The following is a 17,866-nucleotide window of genomic DNA, read 5'->3' as shown; positions in this document are numbered from 1 at the left end:
CCTTTCTTTAAGGGGAAGGATTTCCGCTATTATAGTGTATTATGAACATTTTCCGTCCACAGCTTTACACCTTATTAAAGCAGTCAGTAATAGAGAAGACCTATCAGATGAGGTAGTTTGCCTCTTAGCACAGAGGGGTCACACTTGAAGAACCTGATTTTTGTTCAGGTCAGATAAGTTTGCCTCACACTCTTTTGGCTTTTATGTTCTGTTACCCTGACCCTCTAGCTCTGCAAGTACTTAAAATAATTGCTCAAGACCCCATGTTTGGAAAACCTAAAAACATGCCACGAGTACATGACTTGCTTTATTTGAGAATGAAAATGGCAACGTATACTTACTTCACAGTGGTGCTGGGTTTCCTAAAAGTAGTAGAGAAATAACTCATTTTAGGGGTAGTTCCTATGTAGCTTATCTGAGTGGAAAATAGAGAAAATTCTGTAAGCCCCATATAATTGAAAAGAGGGCCTGAAAACAAGAATAAAAGTGGTTTTTAAATCATTTTTTTGGATTTGATTCATGGTTTTCAACCTGACATTGGAATCTAAAATTCAGTAAAGAAGCTGAAGTACCTGAGTAAAACATACTCTGGTGAAACTAAATAGAAACACTTTTTTGATGAAAATTGTGAACCAATATCCTGTAGTTGGCATATAATAATATCTAACTTATGAAAGCTTTTTTTTCTTATTTTTCTATGTAATATTCATCCTTAAGTGCTTACCAGTAGTTTTTCCCATTCATTCTGCAATAAATATGAAAGCAGCCAAAGGAAACACATAATCACCAAGTCATAATGAGACATCATTTGTAAAAGAATTATAACAACATCCTGCGGACTAGCAGGTTCTGTTCAGTTTGGTCCAGGAGTAAAAAGGAAGAAGAAGAGAAAAGATCACAGAAGTGTTCAGATTTACATGTTGTGACTTGAAAAGGAGAAAGAAACTTTGAAGCTGAGGATATTGGAATAAACTTTTTTCTTCCAAGTTTGGAAGGAATTACGGGGTACATTCATTGTTTAAGGGTCTCAGAATAAAATGGCAGACGAGAGGAAAAAGGTAATTGGATTCATCAACAGCAGGGGACAGGATTCTGTGCTTTCAAAGTGTTTTTCAGTTAACTCTACTTCTCCTTTTCCTTTCTCTGCTATCCTCGACCTCCTTCCCCTCCCTTTGCTGGAATTTTCAGTTTACTGGAGGCTCACAAGAATGTTTTGGTGGTGATGTCTGGCTCAGTGCTGTACAGATTTCACTTTCCTGAAGACTCTTAGGGGAGATGGATTAAATAAGTATTTTTAAATACTAATTTAAATTTCTTCTTAGATTTCTTCTAAAAAAGAAATCCTCCTTCATGTGACATCTTAACGTGAAAGAGAAATTTGATGTACTTTCAGTGGAGGGAATACTGTCCTTATCGCAAAAACATAAACAAAAAATAATTGATTTTTTTAAAAGTGATGGCATTAAATAATCAGTCTAAATGTGTTGATGCTTGACTGTGGAACTGAAGAACAGCTGTCTAACCAGTGGGCATTTACTTCTGGCATTATTTTCTCTGTCCTTACTCCATCCAGAAACTAATCATCCTTGGAAAGGATGGCCTGGGAGGTAGAGCCCAGTCCTGACTCTGTCCTGGTTGTGGTTGCAACTTACTTTCCTTTTATTTCGATTATCAAGTTATGAAATAACCAGGCAGAAAAGTATAGAGGAAACACTATGTCCTGTTCCTTTAACCCAGAAAGCCTACAGTGCTAGGACATTATCTTCCAGACCGGGGGAAGGAAATGTAAAGAATACAGGAGCCCCCAACATGACTAGCATCAGTAAGGAATCCATACTTCATTATCAGAGATCTATAGATTTGAAAGCTGTTAAGGATTACATGAGAAAAGAGATTAACAATTTTTCTCTGTTGGATCACATAGAGCTGAACATATAAATGTGGTTACTAAATGCCATCTTTCCTGATTTTGCTCCTGAACCCATTATCTTTCCTTAAAATCATATCCCTTGTTAAGATATCTCTATTGCAATTAATATCCCCCTTATTTTGCTGATGACTGTTCATGAAATCTTGAAGGAAGACAGGTTTTTCCCCACCTCTTTACCCTGATGATTTTTTTTTAACCTCTTATATCCAACCCTTCCTCTTAATTCCTCATATAGCCAACCTCATTTCTGCACTGTTGAAATTACTTCTTAGATCCCCATCCACTTCTGTCTTTGTGCCTGCCTCCATTCAGCCCCCAGTTAGTTCACTAGCATTGGGTTATAAGATTAGTCTTCCTAAAACCTTACTTTGCTCACTTTCCTCCCTTCTAAGCTTCAGAAATCGTAAATGGTCTCTCCTGTTTACCATCCAGATGTATGGGGAGCACCTTTCACTTCAGTTGAATCTTTTGAGATCATCAAGAGGATCTCACTGATGCTAATTAGCAGGGCTGTCCTTTTCCCTTGTTGGGTCAGGGGAGTGGGGCAGAGGCTGTGCCTACAAGGCTGGATTGATGGGAAGAGGTGTTATTCTCTGCCTCATTGGCACTATCAAGAGAGAAGTATGGTAATGACATTCGACTTAGAGTTCTATTAAGGGAATCTTTGAGGTCTACTGGAAGATTTGAGTCTTATTGTTAAAGGCCTGCAAGATGAGTATGGACTCCTCTATTATTTATGACCTTTGGCAGGTTGGCAACTGTCATTCTCTCCAATCTCTCTTTTTCCATTAATTATATATAGGAGACCTCTACTACAGCCAAAATGTTTTTTGTTTTCTGAATACAGATATCCATTTCCACACCACTGATTATAATACCTAGGTTGGCCTTTCTTTAAACCACGCACTATCCCAGTGTTACCCCTCCAAACCTGTCTTTGTGATCACTACTGCCATAAATACCATCTGAACTTCTGAAATTTAACACCCTTTGCTTTCCAATGTAAATTTTGTTTATTCAGTAAAAATTTACCGAGGGCCTGTTAAGTATCAACTTAACAGGGTATTCAACTGAAAAGACCCTTTACTTGTTCTTAGGAATTTACGTTTTAGCTAGGGAAACAAATTTATCAACAGGTACATTGGAAGGAGAAGGTGTGGAATTCAGAAGACAGGTAAGCTAATGTGAGAGAGGGAGGAGATAAGCAGGGAAGGTTTTCTGTAGGAAAGCAATTTTCAGAACTAAACTCGCCCAACATGGGACACCTAGGTGACTCAGTCTGTTAAGCATCTGCCTTCTGCTCAAGTTAGTATCCCAGAGTCCTGGGATTGAGTCGCTCATCAGGCTCCTGGCACAGTGGGGAGCCTGCTTCTCCCTCTGCCTTCCACGCCCCCTGCTTGTGCTCTTTCTTTCCCTCTGACAAATAAATAAAGTCTTAAAAAGAAAAAAAACCCTCCCAATATTTTGTGGTGGTTATGTTTTGATCCATATCCTTTTAATATTTAAAGCCTTTTTCTTTTCTTGTTCTGAAACGTTAACTTTTGTAAGTATTTATATGCCTAATGGTTGTGGCAACTAGCTACTTATTATCTCATCAATAATGGCTTTCCAGATGTTGAACCAAGAAACACCTCTCAGCTCTCTCTTCAGACAGAATAAACCCAATTTCCTCACAGGTGCTACAAGCTGTTACTGATTATCCAAAATTTTTATACTGTTGAGTCTAAAAGAGTGCACTGATTTGAAAAAAACAGATTACTGGGCTTTTGTTACAACTGGATTGTGATTCAGTGCCTCAGGGTGAGGCCTAAAGTTCTGTATTTCTAAAAAGCTTCCGGTGATGCTGAAGCTGCTCATAGATTGAACATGTTTTGAGTAACAGGGTTTTAGAGGATGTAAAGAGTTAAAGAATTAATGATAAAAACAAGTTGAGGTAGGTTTTGCTTTACTTAAATGGATTTCTCCTGCAGTCTCTCTATCCTGTTAACTTTATTTACTCCAGCTAATTTAAATCAACTAATTACCCAGCTGAGTTGGGCTCCTGTCCCTGCACCCAGAGGCAGTGAGTTTTGCCCGTGATCTGACTGGGAAGCTTCCGCTCTCCACCCCCAACTCCACCCTAGGGTGTGAGTATCCTCCATGTCATGGAGCTATGATCGGGCGCGCACCCACCTACTTGAGGCTGTGATATGATTCCGTAAGGCCCTCCAGCTCCTGAATAGTAGGAACCCCTGTCTTTGGCAGAGGGAGGTGTTCCTTTTGGCATTCTGCCTTCATCCAACTGGTTTCTCTAACAGTTGAGTTCCAGGAATGGCATCTGAGGCTGTCTGTATCCTACAATGTGTAATCAGGAACTGGCAGAGAATTCATCTTTAGCTTTTAAGATTCCTGTTAGGAATTTTCATAACATGTAGAAGCCATGGCAGTTGAGTGACCTGGCCTTGACCCGTAAAGAGACCTGCCAGGGTGAAGTGCAACTGTCTCTTTATTCTCAAGTGTTTTCTCCTGACGATTTTCTCTGATTCTTTTACTGACTCTTCTGTTCTGCATGTATTCTTGTAAACTGCAGACAGGAAAACAGTTCCTACAGATAATTCGTTCTTGAGTCTTTACAACCAAAGTTAGAATTATTTCTGCCGTCTTCCTGGGGAACTCTGCTATGGAAATCCCCCCCCCCCCAAGACTGGATTGCAACAATGGCTCTTAGATTGAAGAGATTTGTCTCAGTACAAAGTGGAAAATGTTGATGACATCAGGCTGGAGAGGTGGAGGTGGTAAATGGCCTGGTACAGTGATTTTCAGACTTCCAACATGTATCCCCTAGGGGCCCTGCACCCCTAGAGTTTCTGATTCAGCAGGTCTGGATCAGAGCCCAAGAATTTTTAACATCCTCATCCCTTCCCTTGTCTTATGATGTGGTTACATAAAAGGAACTGGGGGTAATCAAGGAGGCTGGGCACATATTCACAGTAGCCCATGCATCGTTCATTACCTCCCAATTCTGGCAGATTTGTTAGTTGCTTAAAAAAAAAAAAAAAGTAAAACAGACCCAGGGAAACACCACCTCTTCGAATGTTCCCGCGTAGCTAGTGAGTGCCGGTTTGTGGTAACCTAGGTTACATCCTTCCAAGGCTTCTTGGTTCGTAGGACAAGAGATATGATCTTTTCAAGGAAGAAGATAGAGAAGCATAGGATTAGGGCAGCTATGAAAATGAAATTGGGTTTTTGACAGCTGAGATAGCAAAAGAGAAGGGGAAGTTTGGTTGGTCTGGCTATTTCCATCCTGGTGTTCACATCCCTTAGGTATACCGAGCTTACATCATAGGAATAAGACGGTTGATCTTATGTGGGTTTTGGAGAGTATTCCTTGTTATTAAATGTGACTAATGTGATATTCTCTACTGAAGCAGTTCTGGAGCATCCCAGGAGGGACACAACGATCTTGATCTTGGTCTTGGTGAACTTCCTTCGGATGAGGAAGAAGACATCAATAGTTCTGACGAAGACGATGTCAGCTCTGACTCTAGTAAAGGGGACCCTGATCTGGGAGACAAACAGGTATATGTTACTATTTAATTGTTTCTACTTCTGTGTTTGTTGGTCTCATAATATTTAGAAATAATATTTATCAGCATGATAGGCACAAAATCCCTAGTTATTTTTTTCTTCAAACTTATAAAATATTATCTAATTTAAAATTAGTTTCTGCTATAATGTAGTACCTAAGATATTATCACATTTCTAAATGCACATCACTTAAAGTTTAGTAATTTTTTTGAGAAATTTATTTTTGGCACTGTCTTTGGTTTTCCTTTTGATAATGGAAATCCCCTCTAAGGATTGTTTTTTCTATTGCTAGCAATTCTACTTGAAAGAAGGGAATTAGATGCATTTCAGACTTAATGAAATCTTTTTAGAGATAGAAAAAGGCTGCGATTAAAAACATCAGGATTTCCTTTGAAGTAATTTGGCACTTGTATTTTCAGTATACATGAAACAAGATTGGCCACATGTTGATAATTATTTAAGATATGTCAGGACATGGAGGTTCATTGTATTGTTTCTTTAGTTTGACAAGAATGGTTCACTATGAATATATATTTTTTGAATAAAGGCATCATTACAAAGGTAAAAATAGTATATTATGAATAACCCCACGATGTGTTGAAACATTACAGCAAGACAGAATTTGAAAGGATCCTCGTAGCAAGCCTATGAAACCAGAGAGGAGAAAATCCATGTTTGACCTAACTTCTATGCCATAACTTACCAAGCAGTTGTTTTCTGTTTAATATATTTTAGCTTTTTAAAGTTTATTTCAACTTTAAATGAATGGCATAAGTTGTGTAATTGTCTAGTTTTAAATACCAGCTCCACCACATACAAGTTGGTTGAGTAACTGCAGGCAAATTATTTAATATCTTTAAGCTAAAGAGCCCCCGTTTTATAAAGAAAAGGATTTATTGAAGAAGTATGAGGACTAAATGATTTGGTTTGTGTAAAGCCTTAGAACACTGTTTAGTACATGGTAAGAACTCAGTGATTATTTGTTTATTTCTTGTAAGACTTTATGCTGTAAAGTATTGAATCATAGAGTTGGAAGTAACCACTAGAAATTATTTAGCCTTAAGGTCTCTGAGTGTGTAAAGTACCTAACCCGGATGAGTGACTGTTCTTAAAGGCCCAGCATATACTTCAGCAGTGTGTGGGTCTTTACTTTGACTATTAAGTAATTCCTCTGATGTTTTACTGCTATGTGCTATCTCTGATTTGAAAACTTATTTTCCTTGTCGCTGAAGATCACATATATAGATGGTACAAATATTTGTAAAATACTATTTCCCAGATATTTACCAGGCATAAAAAGTATGTACTAGGCATAAAGCAGTGTTCAAGGATTTTGCTCTTGAACAGCTTACATCCGAATGGGACAAGAGGGGCCATATATTCACTAGAATAGTGAGAACTTCAGATTATTATGTGCTATGAAGGGAATAAAAAGAGCAATGTGCGAGAAACTAAGAAGTCTACTTAGTATAAAGCCTCAAAGAAAGTGATATTTGACTGAGGAATATTTGCCTAGAAAGAGCCAAAGCCTGTAGGATTTGGGGAAGAGGCTTCCAGTGGTCTTCCTCTCCAAGGGCCATAATTAAATCAATCTTCACTGTCTTAGCTATAAGTTCTTTTTCTAACAAGTACTGCTTCCTGTTGTTTGGGTCTGTTCATTTCTCTTGTTAAAACCCTTTCTGATTTCTGCCCTTCTTGAAGTATGGCACCAAAAGAGATGTCCACTTTCTATTAGGAGTCTCACTGACATACTGTATAAAGGAACGATTTCTCTCTACCCTTTTGTGTTATGCATCTTCTCAACACATCCTGTCACAACACTGCCTGGTTGACTCATTCGTTTTGTGGTCATTGGAGACTTCCAGAGTTCCTTCCTCTGTGTTTATACTGGCCTTTCCTTTCCTTTTGTTTTTTCTTTTGTTTTGTTTTGTTTTTTAAGATTTTTTTAAGATTTTATTTATTTATTTATTTGACAGATCACAAGTAGGCAGAGAGGCAGGCAGAGGGGGAGGAGGAAGCAGGCCACCTGCTGAGCAGAGAGCCTGATGTGGGGCTCCATCCCAGGACCCTGAGATCATGACCTGAGCCGAAGGCAGAGGCTTAACCCACTGAGCCACCCAGGCGCCCCCTCCCTTCTGGTTTTTATGTTATTGGTTTTTGTCTTTAGTTGTGCCACCCACTGCAGTATGTCTCTTAATATTTTTCTGTTTTTATTTTATTTTAAAATATTTGTTTGAGAAAGAGTGAGTGAGAGAGCAGACATGAGCAGGATGGAGGAGCACAGGGAGAAGCAGACTCCCCACTGAGCAGGGAGCCTGATTTGGGGCTTGATCCCAGGACTCCAGGATCATGACTTGAGCCAAAGGAAAACGCTTAACTGATAGAGCCACCCAGGCGCCTCTGTTTTCTGGTTTTTGTTTATTTATTTGTTTTGTTTTAAAGATTTTACTTACTTTTTTGAGAGAGAGAGAAAGCAGGGGGAGGGACAGAAGGAGAGGGGGGAAGCAGGATCCCTACCGAGCAGGGAGCCTGACAGTGAGCTCAACCCCAGGACCCTAGGATCATGACTTGAGCCCGAGGCAGATGCTTAACTGACTGAGCCACCCAGACACTCCTATTTTTCTGTTTTTAAAATGAGATGATTTCTTCAGTTAACAATTGACATTTAATATTTTTATATGTGATTCTAATGTATTAATAATTTCCCTCTTTTAGAGCTGTTGGCCCTCCTGACAAACTTACTCTCTGGTCACCTGAGACAGCTGTGGCAATAATTAAAAGAGCTAACGCTCCCTTTCTAGATGGTTACTGATCCATTTAAGCGTAGCCTGGTGAATGCTTTTCTTCTAAGTAATTTGCTTTCAAAGTGGTTAAGAACAGCGTGGTCTTCAGGTGCCTGGGTGGTTCATCTGTCTTCGGTTCGTGTCATGATTTCAGGGTCTTGGGATTGAGCCCATATTGAGCTCCCTGCTCAGTGGGGAGTCTGCCTATCCCTCTCCCTCTGCGCCTCCACCCCACTTGTGCTTGCTCACTGTTTTCCTCTCTCTCTTTCTTAAATAAATAAATCCTTTTTAAAAAAAGAAGAGGAAGAACAACAACAACACAGTCTTTGAGGCTGGATTGCCTGGGTGCTTATCATTTATCAACTCTGTGATCTTGAGCAATTTATTTAACATCTTTGCGCCTTAGCTTCCCCACCTGTAAAAAGACGAGGGAGTAGGGTAGACACTTGTTTTTCTTTTTTCCTTTTTTTTTTTTGACACTTTTTTTTATTTTCTAAGATTGTTGTGATGATTAAGGTTATATACTGTTTAAAACAGTTCTGACACAAATTGCTCAACAGATTTTAGCTCTTATTATTGGCATATTTAAAAAGAAGCAAGCAAAATCTTAAGTATCTCTAATCATTCCTTGTTTATCAAAATATAATTTGAAACTTACCTTTTCTTATCTTTGATGAATAAATCAGAAACATGTTTACATGAAAGATAATATTGTTTTCTCACAAAAATATGAGATTTGACATCCTAAGACCTGTGCTTCAGTCCTGTCTCTGACACTTACTAGGCATTTGACCTTGATCAAATAATTATTTTAAGTTGATTACTTTATTTATACCAATCTCATTTCACAATAGATTACAAGTAACAACAAAAAAATGTATGTAATACAAAAAGTCAAAATATGTAGTTAAAGAAATCAGGGGGTTAATAATTGTGCTGGAGCTATTGAACATCCATGTGCCAAAGAATAAAGTAGATGTCTTACTTTGCTCTTACACAAAAATTAACTCAAATGGATGATAGACTTAAATGTAGGAGCTGAAACTATAAAGCCCTTAGAACAAAATAAAAGAATAACTCTTTATGACTCTGGGTAGTCAGAGGCTGCATTGATGCAACAAGAAAAGTATAAGGGAGGGGAAAATAGCCAAATTGGACATCAAAATTAAAAACTTTTGTGTTGCATATAGTACCGTCAAGAAAATAAAAGGATAACCCACAGAGGAGGAGAAAATATTGGCAAACATTTGTAATGAAGGACTTATATCCTGAATATATAAGGAATTCTTACAAGTCAATCATAATAAATAACCCAATTTTTAAAAATGGGCTAAGGGTGCTAAATGAGAAAACTGTACAGCGAAGGATACTTTATCCAGCTAGGATGTCATTCAAAATAGAAGGAGTGATTAAAAAGCTTCCAGGACAAACAGAAACTAAAAGACTTTGTGATAATCAAACCATCCCTACAAGAAATATTCAAAGGGGTCCTGTAAGCAAAGAGAGAGCCAAAAAGTAACATAGACCATAAAGGAACAGAGACAATATACAGTGACAGCTTCATAGGCTTTAGAGGCAAAAGCCTCTAAACTTTAGAGACAAAAGAATGATACTTTAGAGTATCATTTAGATACTCTTGAGAGGCAAAAGAATGATACTAAATTCATATCTTTGAATAGTTACCCTGAATGTAAATGGGCTAACTGCCCTGAATGTAAATGGGCTAACCAATTTTAACAGATTGGTTAAAATTCTGCCATCAATATGCTGTCTGCAGGAAACTCATTTTATTTTATTTCTTTTAAAGGTTTTATTTATTTATTTGACAGAGATCACAAGTAGGCAGAGAGGCAGGCAGAGAAAGAGAGGAGGAAGCAGGCTCCCTGCTCAGCAGAGAGCCCGATGTGGGACTCGATCCCAGGACCCTGGGACCATGACCTGAGCCGAAGGCAGAGGCTTTAACCCACTGAGCCACCCAGGTGGTCCCAGGAGACTCATTTTAGACCCAAAGACACTGCCAGATGGAAAGTGAGGAGGTGGGAAACCATTCATCATGCTAATGGACATCAAAAGAAAGCTGGAGTGGCAATCCTTATACCAGACAAATTAGATTTTATTTATTTGACAGAAATCACAAGTAGGCAAAGAGGCAGGCGGGGCAGTGGGCGGGGTTGGGGGCAAGCAGGCTCTGAGAAGCACAGGGGGAAGCAGACAATGAGCAGAGAGCCCAATGCAGGGCTCAATCCCAGGACCCTGGGATCACAACCTGAGCCGAAGGCAGAGGCTTTATCCCACTGAGCCACCCAGGTGCCCCAGACAAATTAGATTTTAAACCAAAGACTGTAATAAGAGATGAGGAAGAACTCTGTATCATAATTAAAGGATCTGTCCAACAAGAAGATCTAACAATTTTAAATATGCCCCTAACATGAGAGTGGCCAATTAAATTAACTATTAATAACAAAATTAAAGAAACATGTTTACAGTAATACAATAATAGTAGTGGACTTTAATAACCCCCTCACTGCAATGGACAGATTATCTAAGCAGATGATCAACAAGGAAATAAGGGCTTTAAATGACACACTGGACCAGATGGACTTCACAGATATATATAGAACATTCCATCCTAAAGCAACAGAATACACTCTTCTCGAGTCAACATGAAATATTCTCCAGAACAGATCACATTCTGGGTCACAAATCAGGTCTCAACTAGTACCTAAAGATTGGGATCATTACCTGCATACTTTCAGACCACAATGCTTTGAAACTGGAACTTAATCACAAGAGGAAAATTGGAAAGAGCTCAAATACATGGAAGCTAAATAGCATTGTACTAGAGAATGAATTGGTCAACCAGAAAGTTAAAGAAGAATTTTAAAAATTCAGGAAACTTTGGGGCCCTTGGGTGACTCAGTTGGTTGCATATCTGCCTTTGATTCAGGTCATGATCTCAGGGTCCTGGGATTGAGCCCCGCGTCAGTCTCCCTGCTCAACAGGAAATCTGCTTCTCCCTCTGCCCCTCCCCTCCACTTGTGCACAGGCTCTCTCTCTCAAATAAATAAATAAAATCTTTTAAAAAATTCATGGAACCATTTTCATGAAAATGAAAACAGTTCAAAATCTTTGCGATGCAGCAAAGGCAGTCCTCAGAAGGATGTATATAGCAATCCAAGCCTTTCTCAATAAACAAGAAATGTCTCAAATATACAAGCTAACCTTACACCTAAAGGAGTTGGAGAAAGAATAGCTAATAAAGCCTAAACCACACAGGAAAATAGAAATAATAAAGATTAAAGGAGATATCAACGAAATAGAAACCAGAACAACAGTAGAAAAGATCAACGAAACTGGGAGCTGGTTCTCTGAAAGAACTAATAGGATTGATAAACTCTTGGCTAGACTTATCAAAAAGAAAAGAGAAAGAACCCAAATAAAATCATGAATGAAAGAGGAGAGATCCCAACCAACACTGAAGAAATATGAACAATTTTAAGAACATATTATGAACAACTATATGCCAATCTGGAAGAATTGGATGCATTCCTAGAGATGTATAAACTACCAAAACTGAAGCAGGAAGAATTAGAAAACCTGAATAGACCCATAACCAGCAATGGAATTGAAGCCATAATAAAAAAATCTCCCAACTAGAGCCCAGGGCTGGATGGCTCCCCGTGGGAGTTCTACCAAACATTTAAAGAAGGACTAATACCTATTCTTAAGCTGTTTTTAAAAATAGAGATAGGGCACCTGGTTGGCTCAGTCTCTAAGCGTCTGCCTTCCGCTCAGGTCATGATCCCAGGGTCCTGGGATCAAGGCCCACATTGGGCTCCCTGCTGAGGGGGAAGCCTGCTTTTCCCTCTCCCACTCCCCTGCTTGTGTTCCCTCTCTCTCTGTGTCTCTCCCTGTCAAATAAATAAATAAAATCTTTAAAAAATAAAAATAAAAAATAGAGATAGAAGGTAAACTTCAAACTCATTTTATGAGGCGAGCATTATCTTAATCCCAAAACCAGACAAAGACCCCACCAAAAAGGGGACTTACAGAACAATATTCCTGGTGAACATGGATGTAAAAATTCTCACCAACATACTAACCAATAGGATCCAGTAGTACATTAAAAGGATTATTCACCACAACCAAGTGGGATTTATTCCTAGGCTACAAAGGTGGTTCAATATCTGCAAATCAATCAATGTGATATATTACATTAATAAAAGAAAGGACAAGAACCATATGATCTTCTCAATAGATGCAGGAAAAGCGTTTGACAACGCACAGCATCCTTTCTTGATTCAGAGTCTTCACAGTGAAGGGATAGAGGGATCATATCTCATATCATATCATAAAAGCCATATATAAAAAGCCCACAATAATAGCATTCTTCATGGGGAAAAACAGAGCTTTTCCCCTCTGGTCAGTGACATGGCAGGGACGTCCAATATTTTCAACATAGTACTAGTTGTCTTAGCCTCAGCAATCAGACAACAAAAAGAAATTAAAGGCATCTGAATCAGCAAAGAATAAGCCAAACTCTCACTCTTCACAGAACATGATACTCTGTGTGGAAAACCGAAAAGATTCCACCCCCAAATTGCTAGAACTCATACAGGAATTCAGTAAAGTGTCAGGGTATAAAATCAATGCACAGAAATCAGTTGCATTTCTATACTCCAACAATTAGACGGAAGAAAGGGAAAGTAAGGAGTTGATCCCATTTATAGTTGCATCCAAAAACTATAAGATACCTAGGAATAAACCTAACCAAAGAGGCAAAGGATCTGTACTCAGAAAACTATAGAACACTCATGAAAGAAATTGAGGAAGACACAAAGAAATGGGAAAACTTTCCATACTCGTGGATTACAAGAGCAAATATTGTTAAGATGTTTATGCTACCTAGAGCAATCTACACATTCAGTGCAATCCCTATCCAAATACCATCAACATTTTTCACAGAGCTGGAATAAATAATCCTAAAATTTGTATGGAACTGGAAAAGACCCCTATAGCCAAAGGATGTTGAAAAAGAAAACCAAAGCTGGTGGCATCACAATTCCGGACTTCAAGCTCTTTCACAAAGCTGTCATCATCAAGATAGTATGGTAATGGCACAAAAACAGAGACAATAGAAGAATGGAACAAAACAGAGAAATCAGAAATGGACCCTCAACTGTATGATCAACTGATCTTCAACAGAATAGGAAAGAATGTCTAGTGGAAAAAGGACAGTCTCTTCAACAAATGCTGTTGGGAGAATTAGACAGTCACATGCCGAAGAATGAAATTGGACCCTTTTCTTGCACCATACACAAAAATAAACTCAAAGTGGATGGAAGACCTAAATGTGAGACAATTCCATCAAAATCCTAGAGGAGAACACAGGCAGCAACCCCTTCAACCTTGGCTGCAGCAGCTTCTTGCTAAGCACACCTCCAAAGGCAACAGAAACAAAAGCAAAAATGAACTACTGGGAAAGAAAGCCTTTGCATAGCAAAGGAGACCTTCGACAAAACCAAAATACAGCTGACAGAATGGGAGAAGATAATTGCAAATGACTTAATCAGATAAAGGGCTAGTATCCAAAATCTATAAAGAACTTTCAAACTCAACACCCAAAGAACAAATAATCCCATTAGGAAATGGGCGGCAGAATGAACAGATTTCCAAAGAAGACATCCAAATGGCCAACAGACACATGAAAAACTGTTCTACATCACTTGGCATTAGAGAAATATAAATCAAACAATGTGATACCACCTCACACCAGTCAGAATGGCTAAAATTAACAAGTCAGGAAACAACAGATGTTGGCGAGAATGTAGAGAAAGGGGAACTCTCTTGCACTGTTGGTGAGAATGCAAGCTGGTACAGCCACTCTGGAAAATAGTGTGGAGGTTCCTCAAAAAGTTAAAAATAGAAGTACCCTATGACCCAGTAATTGCACTACTGTTTATTTACCCCAAATATACAAATGGAGTGATCGAGGGGTGCCTGGATGGCTCAGTGGGTTGGGCCTCTGCCTTTGGTTCAGGTCATGATCTCAGGGTCCTGGGATTGAGCCCTGCATCAGGCTCTCTGCTCGGCAGGGAGCCTGCTCCCCCCAACTTCTCTCTGCCTGCCTCTCTGCCTACTTGTGATCTTTGTCAAATAAATAAATAAAATCTTTTTTTTAAATGGAATGATAGAAAGGGGCAGCTGTACCCCAATATTTATAGCAGCAACATTCACAATAGCCAAACTATGGAAAGAGTCCGGATGTCCATTGACAGATGAGTGGATGATGAAGATATGGTATATATGTGCAATGGAACATTATGCACCCCTCAAAATGAAATGGCAGTGACGTGGATGGAGCTAAAGGGTATTATGCTAAGTGAAATAAGTCAGTCAGAGAAAGACAATTTTCATGATTTCACTGATACATGGAATTTAAGAAACAAAACAGAGGGTCATAGAGAAAAAGAGGAAAAAAAATAAAGCAAGATGAAACCAGAGAGGGAGATAAATCATAGAGACTCTTGGACATAGGAAAAATCTGAGGGGTGCTGGAGGATGGGCAGAGGGATGGGACAGCTGGGAGATGGACATTGGGAAGGGTATGTGCCATAATGAACACTGAATTATAGAAGAGTGATGATAAGGTATTATATAAGAGTGATGCATCACAGACCTGTACCCCTGAAACCAATAATACGTTATGTGTTAATTAATTGAATTTAAATTTAAAAAGAAAAAATATGGGCTAAAATTAGTCATTTTTTTTTCAAAGATTTAATTTACTTATTTGACAGACAGAGATCACAAGTAGGCTGAGAGGCAGGCAGAGAGAGAGGAGGAAGCAGGCTCTCCACGGACCAGAGAGCCCGATGCGGGGCTTGATCCCAGGACCAAGCCGAATGCAGAGGCTTTAACCTACTGAGCCACCCAGGTGCCCCAAATTAGTCATTTTTTCAAAGGAGATAAACAGATGGCCAGGAATATGGAGAAATTGAAACCCCTGTACATTGCTGGCAAGAATGTAAAATGGTACATACAGCCTCTTTGGAACATAGTCTGGCAGTTCCTCCAAATGTTAAATTTGGAGTTACCATATAACCCAGCAATTCTACTCCTTGTTATATACCCATGTGAAAAAAGCATATGTCCAGAGAAAATCTTAGGGCAAAATGTTCACAGCAGCATTATTCATCATAGCTAAAAAATGGAAGGAACTCAAATGCCCATCAACTTATAAATGGAGCCATCAACTGATGAATGTATAAACAAATGTAGTCTATACGCACAATTATTACAGAGCAGTTTTTATTTTTTTAATTATTTCAAGTCTTTATTCTCAAAAGAAAGGCAGACTGCCACGCGCAGCGCCTCATTTGGATGTGTCTGGAGTCTTGGAAGCTTGACTACCCTACGTTCTCCTACAAATGGACCTTGAGAGCTTGTTTGGAGGTTCTAGCAGGGGAGCGCAGCTACTCGTATACCCTTGACCAAAGAACGGTCCTCTCCTCTATTGGGGAAGGTCGTTCTCTTCGACCAAGCGCGCAGCTTCGGGAGGGACGCACATGGAGCGGTGAGGGAGGAAGGAGACACCCGCCTAGCCAGCCAGATCAGCCGAATCAACCCTGGCGATCAATGGGGTGACAGATGTCGCAGCCAGATCGCCCTCACATCCATACAGAGCAGTTTTTAAATGTGCTGATGCATGCTGCAACATGGATGGACCTTAGAAATTGGGTAAGTGAAGGAAGTCAGTCACAAAAGACCGCATGTTGTATGACTCCATTTACATGAAATGCTCAGCATGAGGACATCCATAGAGACAGAAGATAAATGGTTGCAGAAGGTGGACAGAAGGGAGGATAGGGAGTGCCTGCTTATAGGCATGGAGTTTCTTTTGGGGGTAATGAGAATGTTCTAAAGTTAGATTGTGGTGATGATTATATAACCTTGAATATATTGAAAACCATGGACTGTAGAAAGGTGAAAAAAGATTTTATGGAATATGAATATTTTAATAAAACTATCAAAATAAAGAATCTTACTATAGGGAAAACAGTAAAGCCAAGTGAAAGATTGTACAGAGTAATGCCTATGGTATAGCTATATATTCATCAACCCAAAGGTCTTTGAAGTAGAAGCTTTAGGAAGAGAGCTTCTTTTATTTTTTCAAAACTTTTTTAAAGACTTTATTTTATTTTAAGATTTATTTATTTGAGAGAGAGAGAGAGAGAGCACAAGAGGGGTGAGGGGCAGAGGGAGAAACAGGCTCTTCACTGAGCTCCAAGCCTAATGCAGGGCTCAGTCCTGGGACTCTGGTATCAGGACCTGAGCCAAAGGCAGATGTTTTACTGACCGAGCCACCCAGGCATGCCTAAAGATTTTATTTTTAAGTAATCTCCACATCCAACGTGGGACTTGAACTCATCACACCAAGACCAAGAGTCTCATTCTCTTCTGACTGAGCCAACCAGGTGTCCCTAGTTGAGACATTTTTTAAAAATTTGTCTTTAATTTAAATTCAGTTAATTAACATAAAATATATTATTGGTTTCTGAGGTTGGGGTCAGTGATTCATCAGTCTTATATAATATCTAGTGCTCATTACATCATGTGCCCTCCCTAATGTCTATCACCCAGTTATCCTATTCCCTCTCTTCCCTCCCTTCCAGGAACCCTCAGCGTGTTTCTTATGATTGAGTCTCTTATGGTTTGTCTCTCTCTCTCTGATTTCATCTTGTTTGATTTTTTACTCTCTTCCCCTATGATCCTCTGTTTCGTTTCTTTAATTCCACATGTAAGTGAGATGATATGATAGTTGTCTTTGTCTCATTGACTTACTTTGCTCACCATAGTGCCCTTGAGTTCCATCCACATCATTATAGATGTCAAGATTTCATTCTTTTTGATGCCTGAGTAATATTCCATCACATATATACACCTCATCTTCATCCATTCATTTGTCGATGGACATCTAGACTCTTTCCATAGCTTGGCTGTTGTGAACATTGCTGGTATAAATATTGGGGTGCAGGTGCCCCTTTGGATCATTGCATTTGTATCTGTGGCGTAAATACTCAGTAGTGCAATTTCTGGGTCTTAGGGTGAGAGTGAGAGCTTTTTTTATAACTTCTTTGATCCTCCATTTCTTTTTTTTTTTAAGATTTTATTTGTTTATTTGACACACAGAGATCACAAGGAGAGAGAGAGGGAAGCAGGCTCCCTGCCAAGCAGAGAGCCCGATGCAGGACCTGATCCCAGGACCCTGAGATCATGACCTGAGCTGAAGGCAGCGGCTTAACCCACTGAGCCACCCAGGCGCCCCAATCCTCCATTTCTTAATTGACACAATGAGACAGTAATCCCCTGCATAACTCCACAGATCCTACAGGATACATAGTTGTAACATCCCAACTATTAGTTGTAAAAACAATTCTGAAGTCACGAAAGTTTATGCAGGGGTGCCTGGGTGGCTCAGTGGGTTAAAGCCTCTGCCTTCAGCTCGGGTCATGATCCCAGGGTCCTGGGATCGAGCCCCGCATCGGGCTCTCTGCTCAGCGTGGAGCCTGTTTCCTCCTCTCTC

General features: G+C 39.4%; 1 protein-coding gene across 3 annotated transcripts in view; it reads left to right on the top strand.

The window, feature by feature from the left end:
- Window positions 1-17,866, top strand: part of FGD6 (FYVE, RhoGEF and PH domain containing 6) — a 122,069-nt gene that overhangs the window by 37,262 nt on the left and 66,941 nt on the right. For 2 of the 3 annotated variants that reach the window (XM_059186542.1, XM_059186540.1), the window contains exon 3: window positions 5,338-5,488. In XM_059186542.1, the coding sequence (XP_059042525.1) occupies window positions 5,338-5,488 (151 nt within the window). The remainder of the gene's footprint in view (window positions 1-5,337; window positions 5,489-17,866) is intronic. The other variant, XM_059186541.1, reaches the window with a different exon arrangement.

Source organism: Mustela lutreola, chromosome 8 (genome assembly GCF_030435805.1).
Source record: "Mustela lutreola isolate mMusLut2 chromosome 8, mMusLut2.pri, whole genome shotgun sequence".
In the NCBI taxonomy this organism is placed as follows: domain Eukaryota; kingdom Metazoa; phylum Chordata; class Mammalia; order Carnivora; family Mustelidae; genus Mustela; species Mustela lutreola.
Note: the sequence above shows the minus strand (reverse complement) of the source record. Positions and strands in the feature narration are given on the sequence as shown.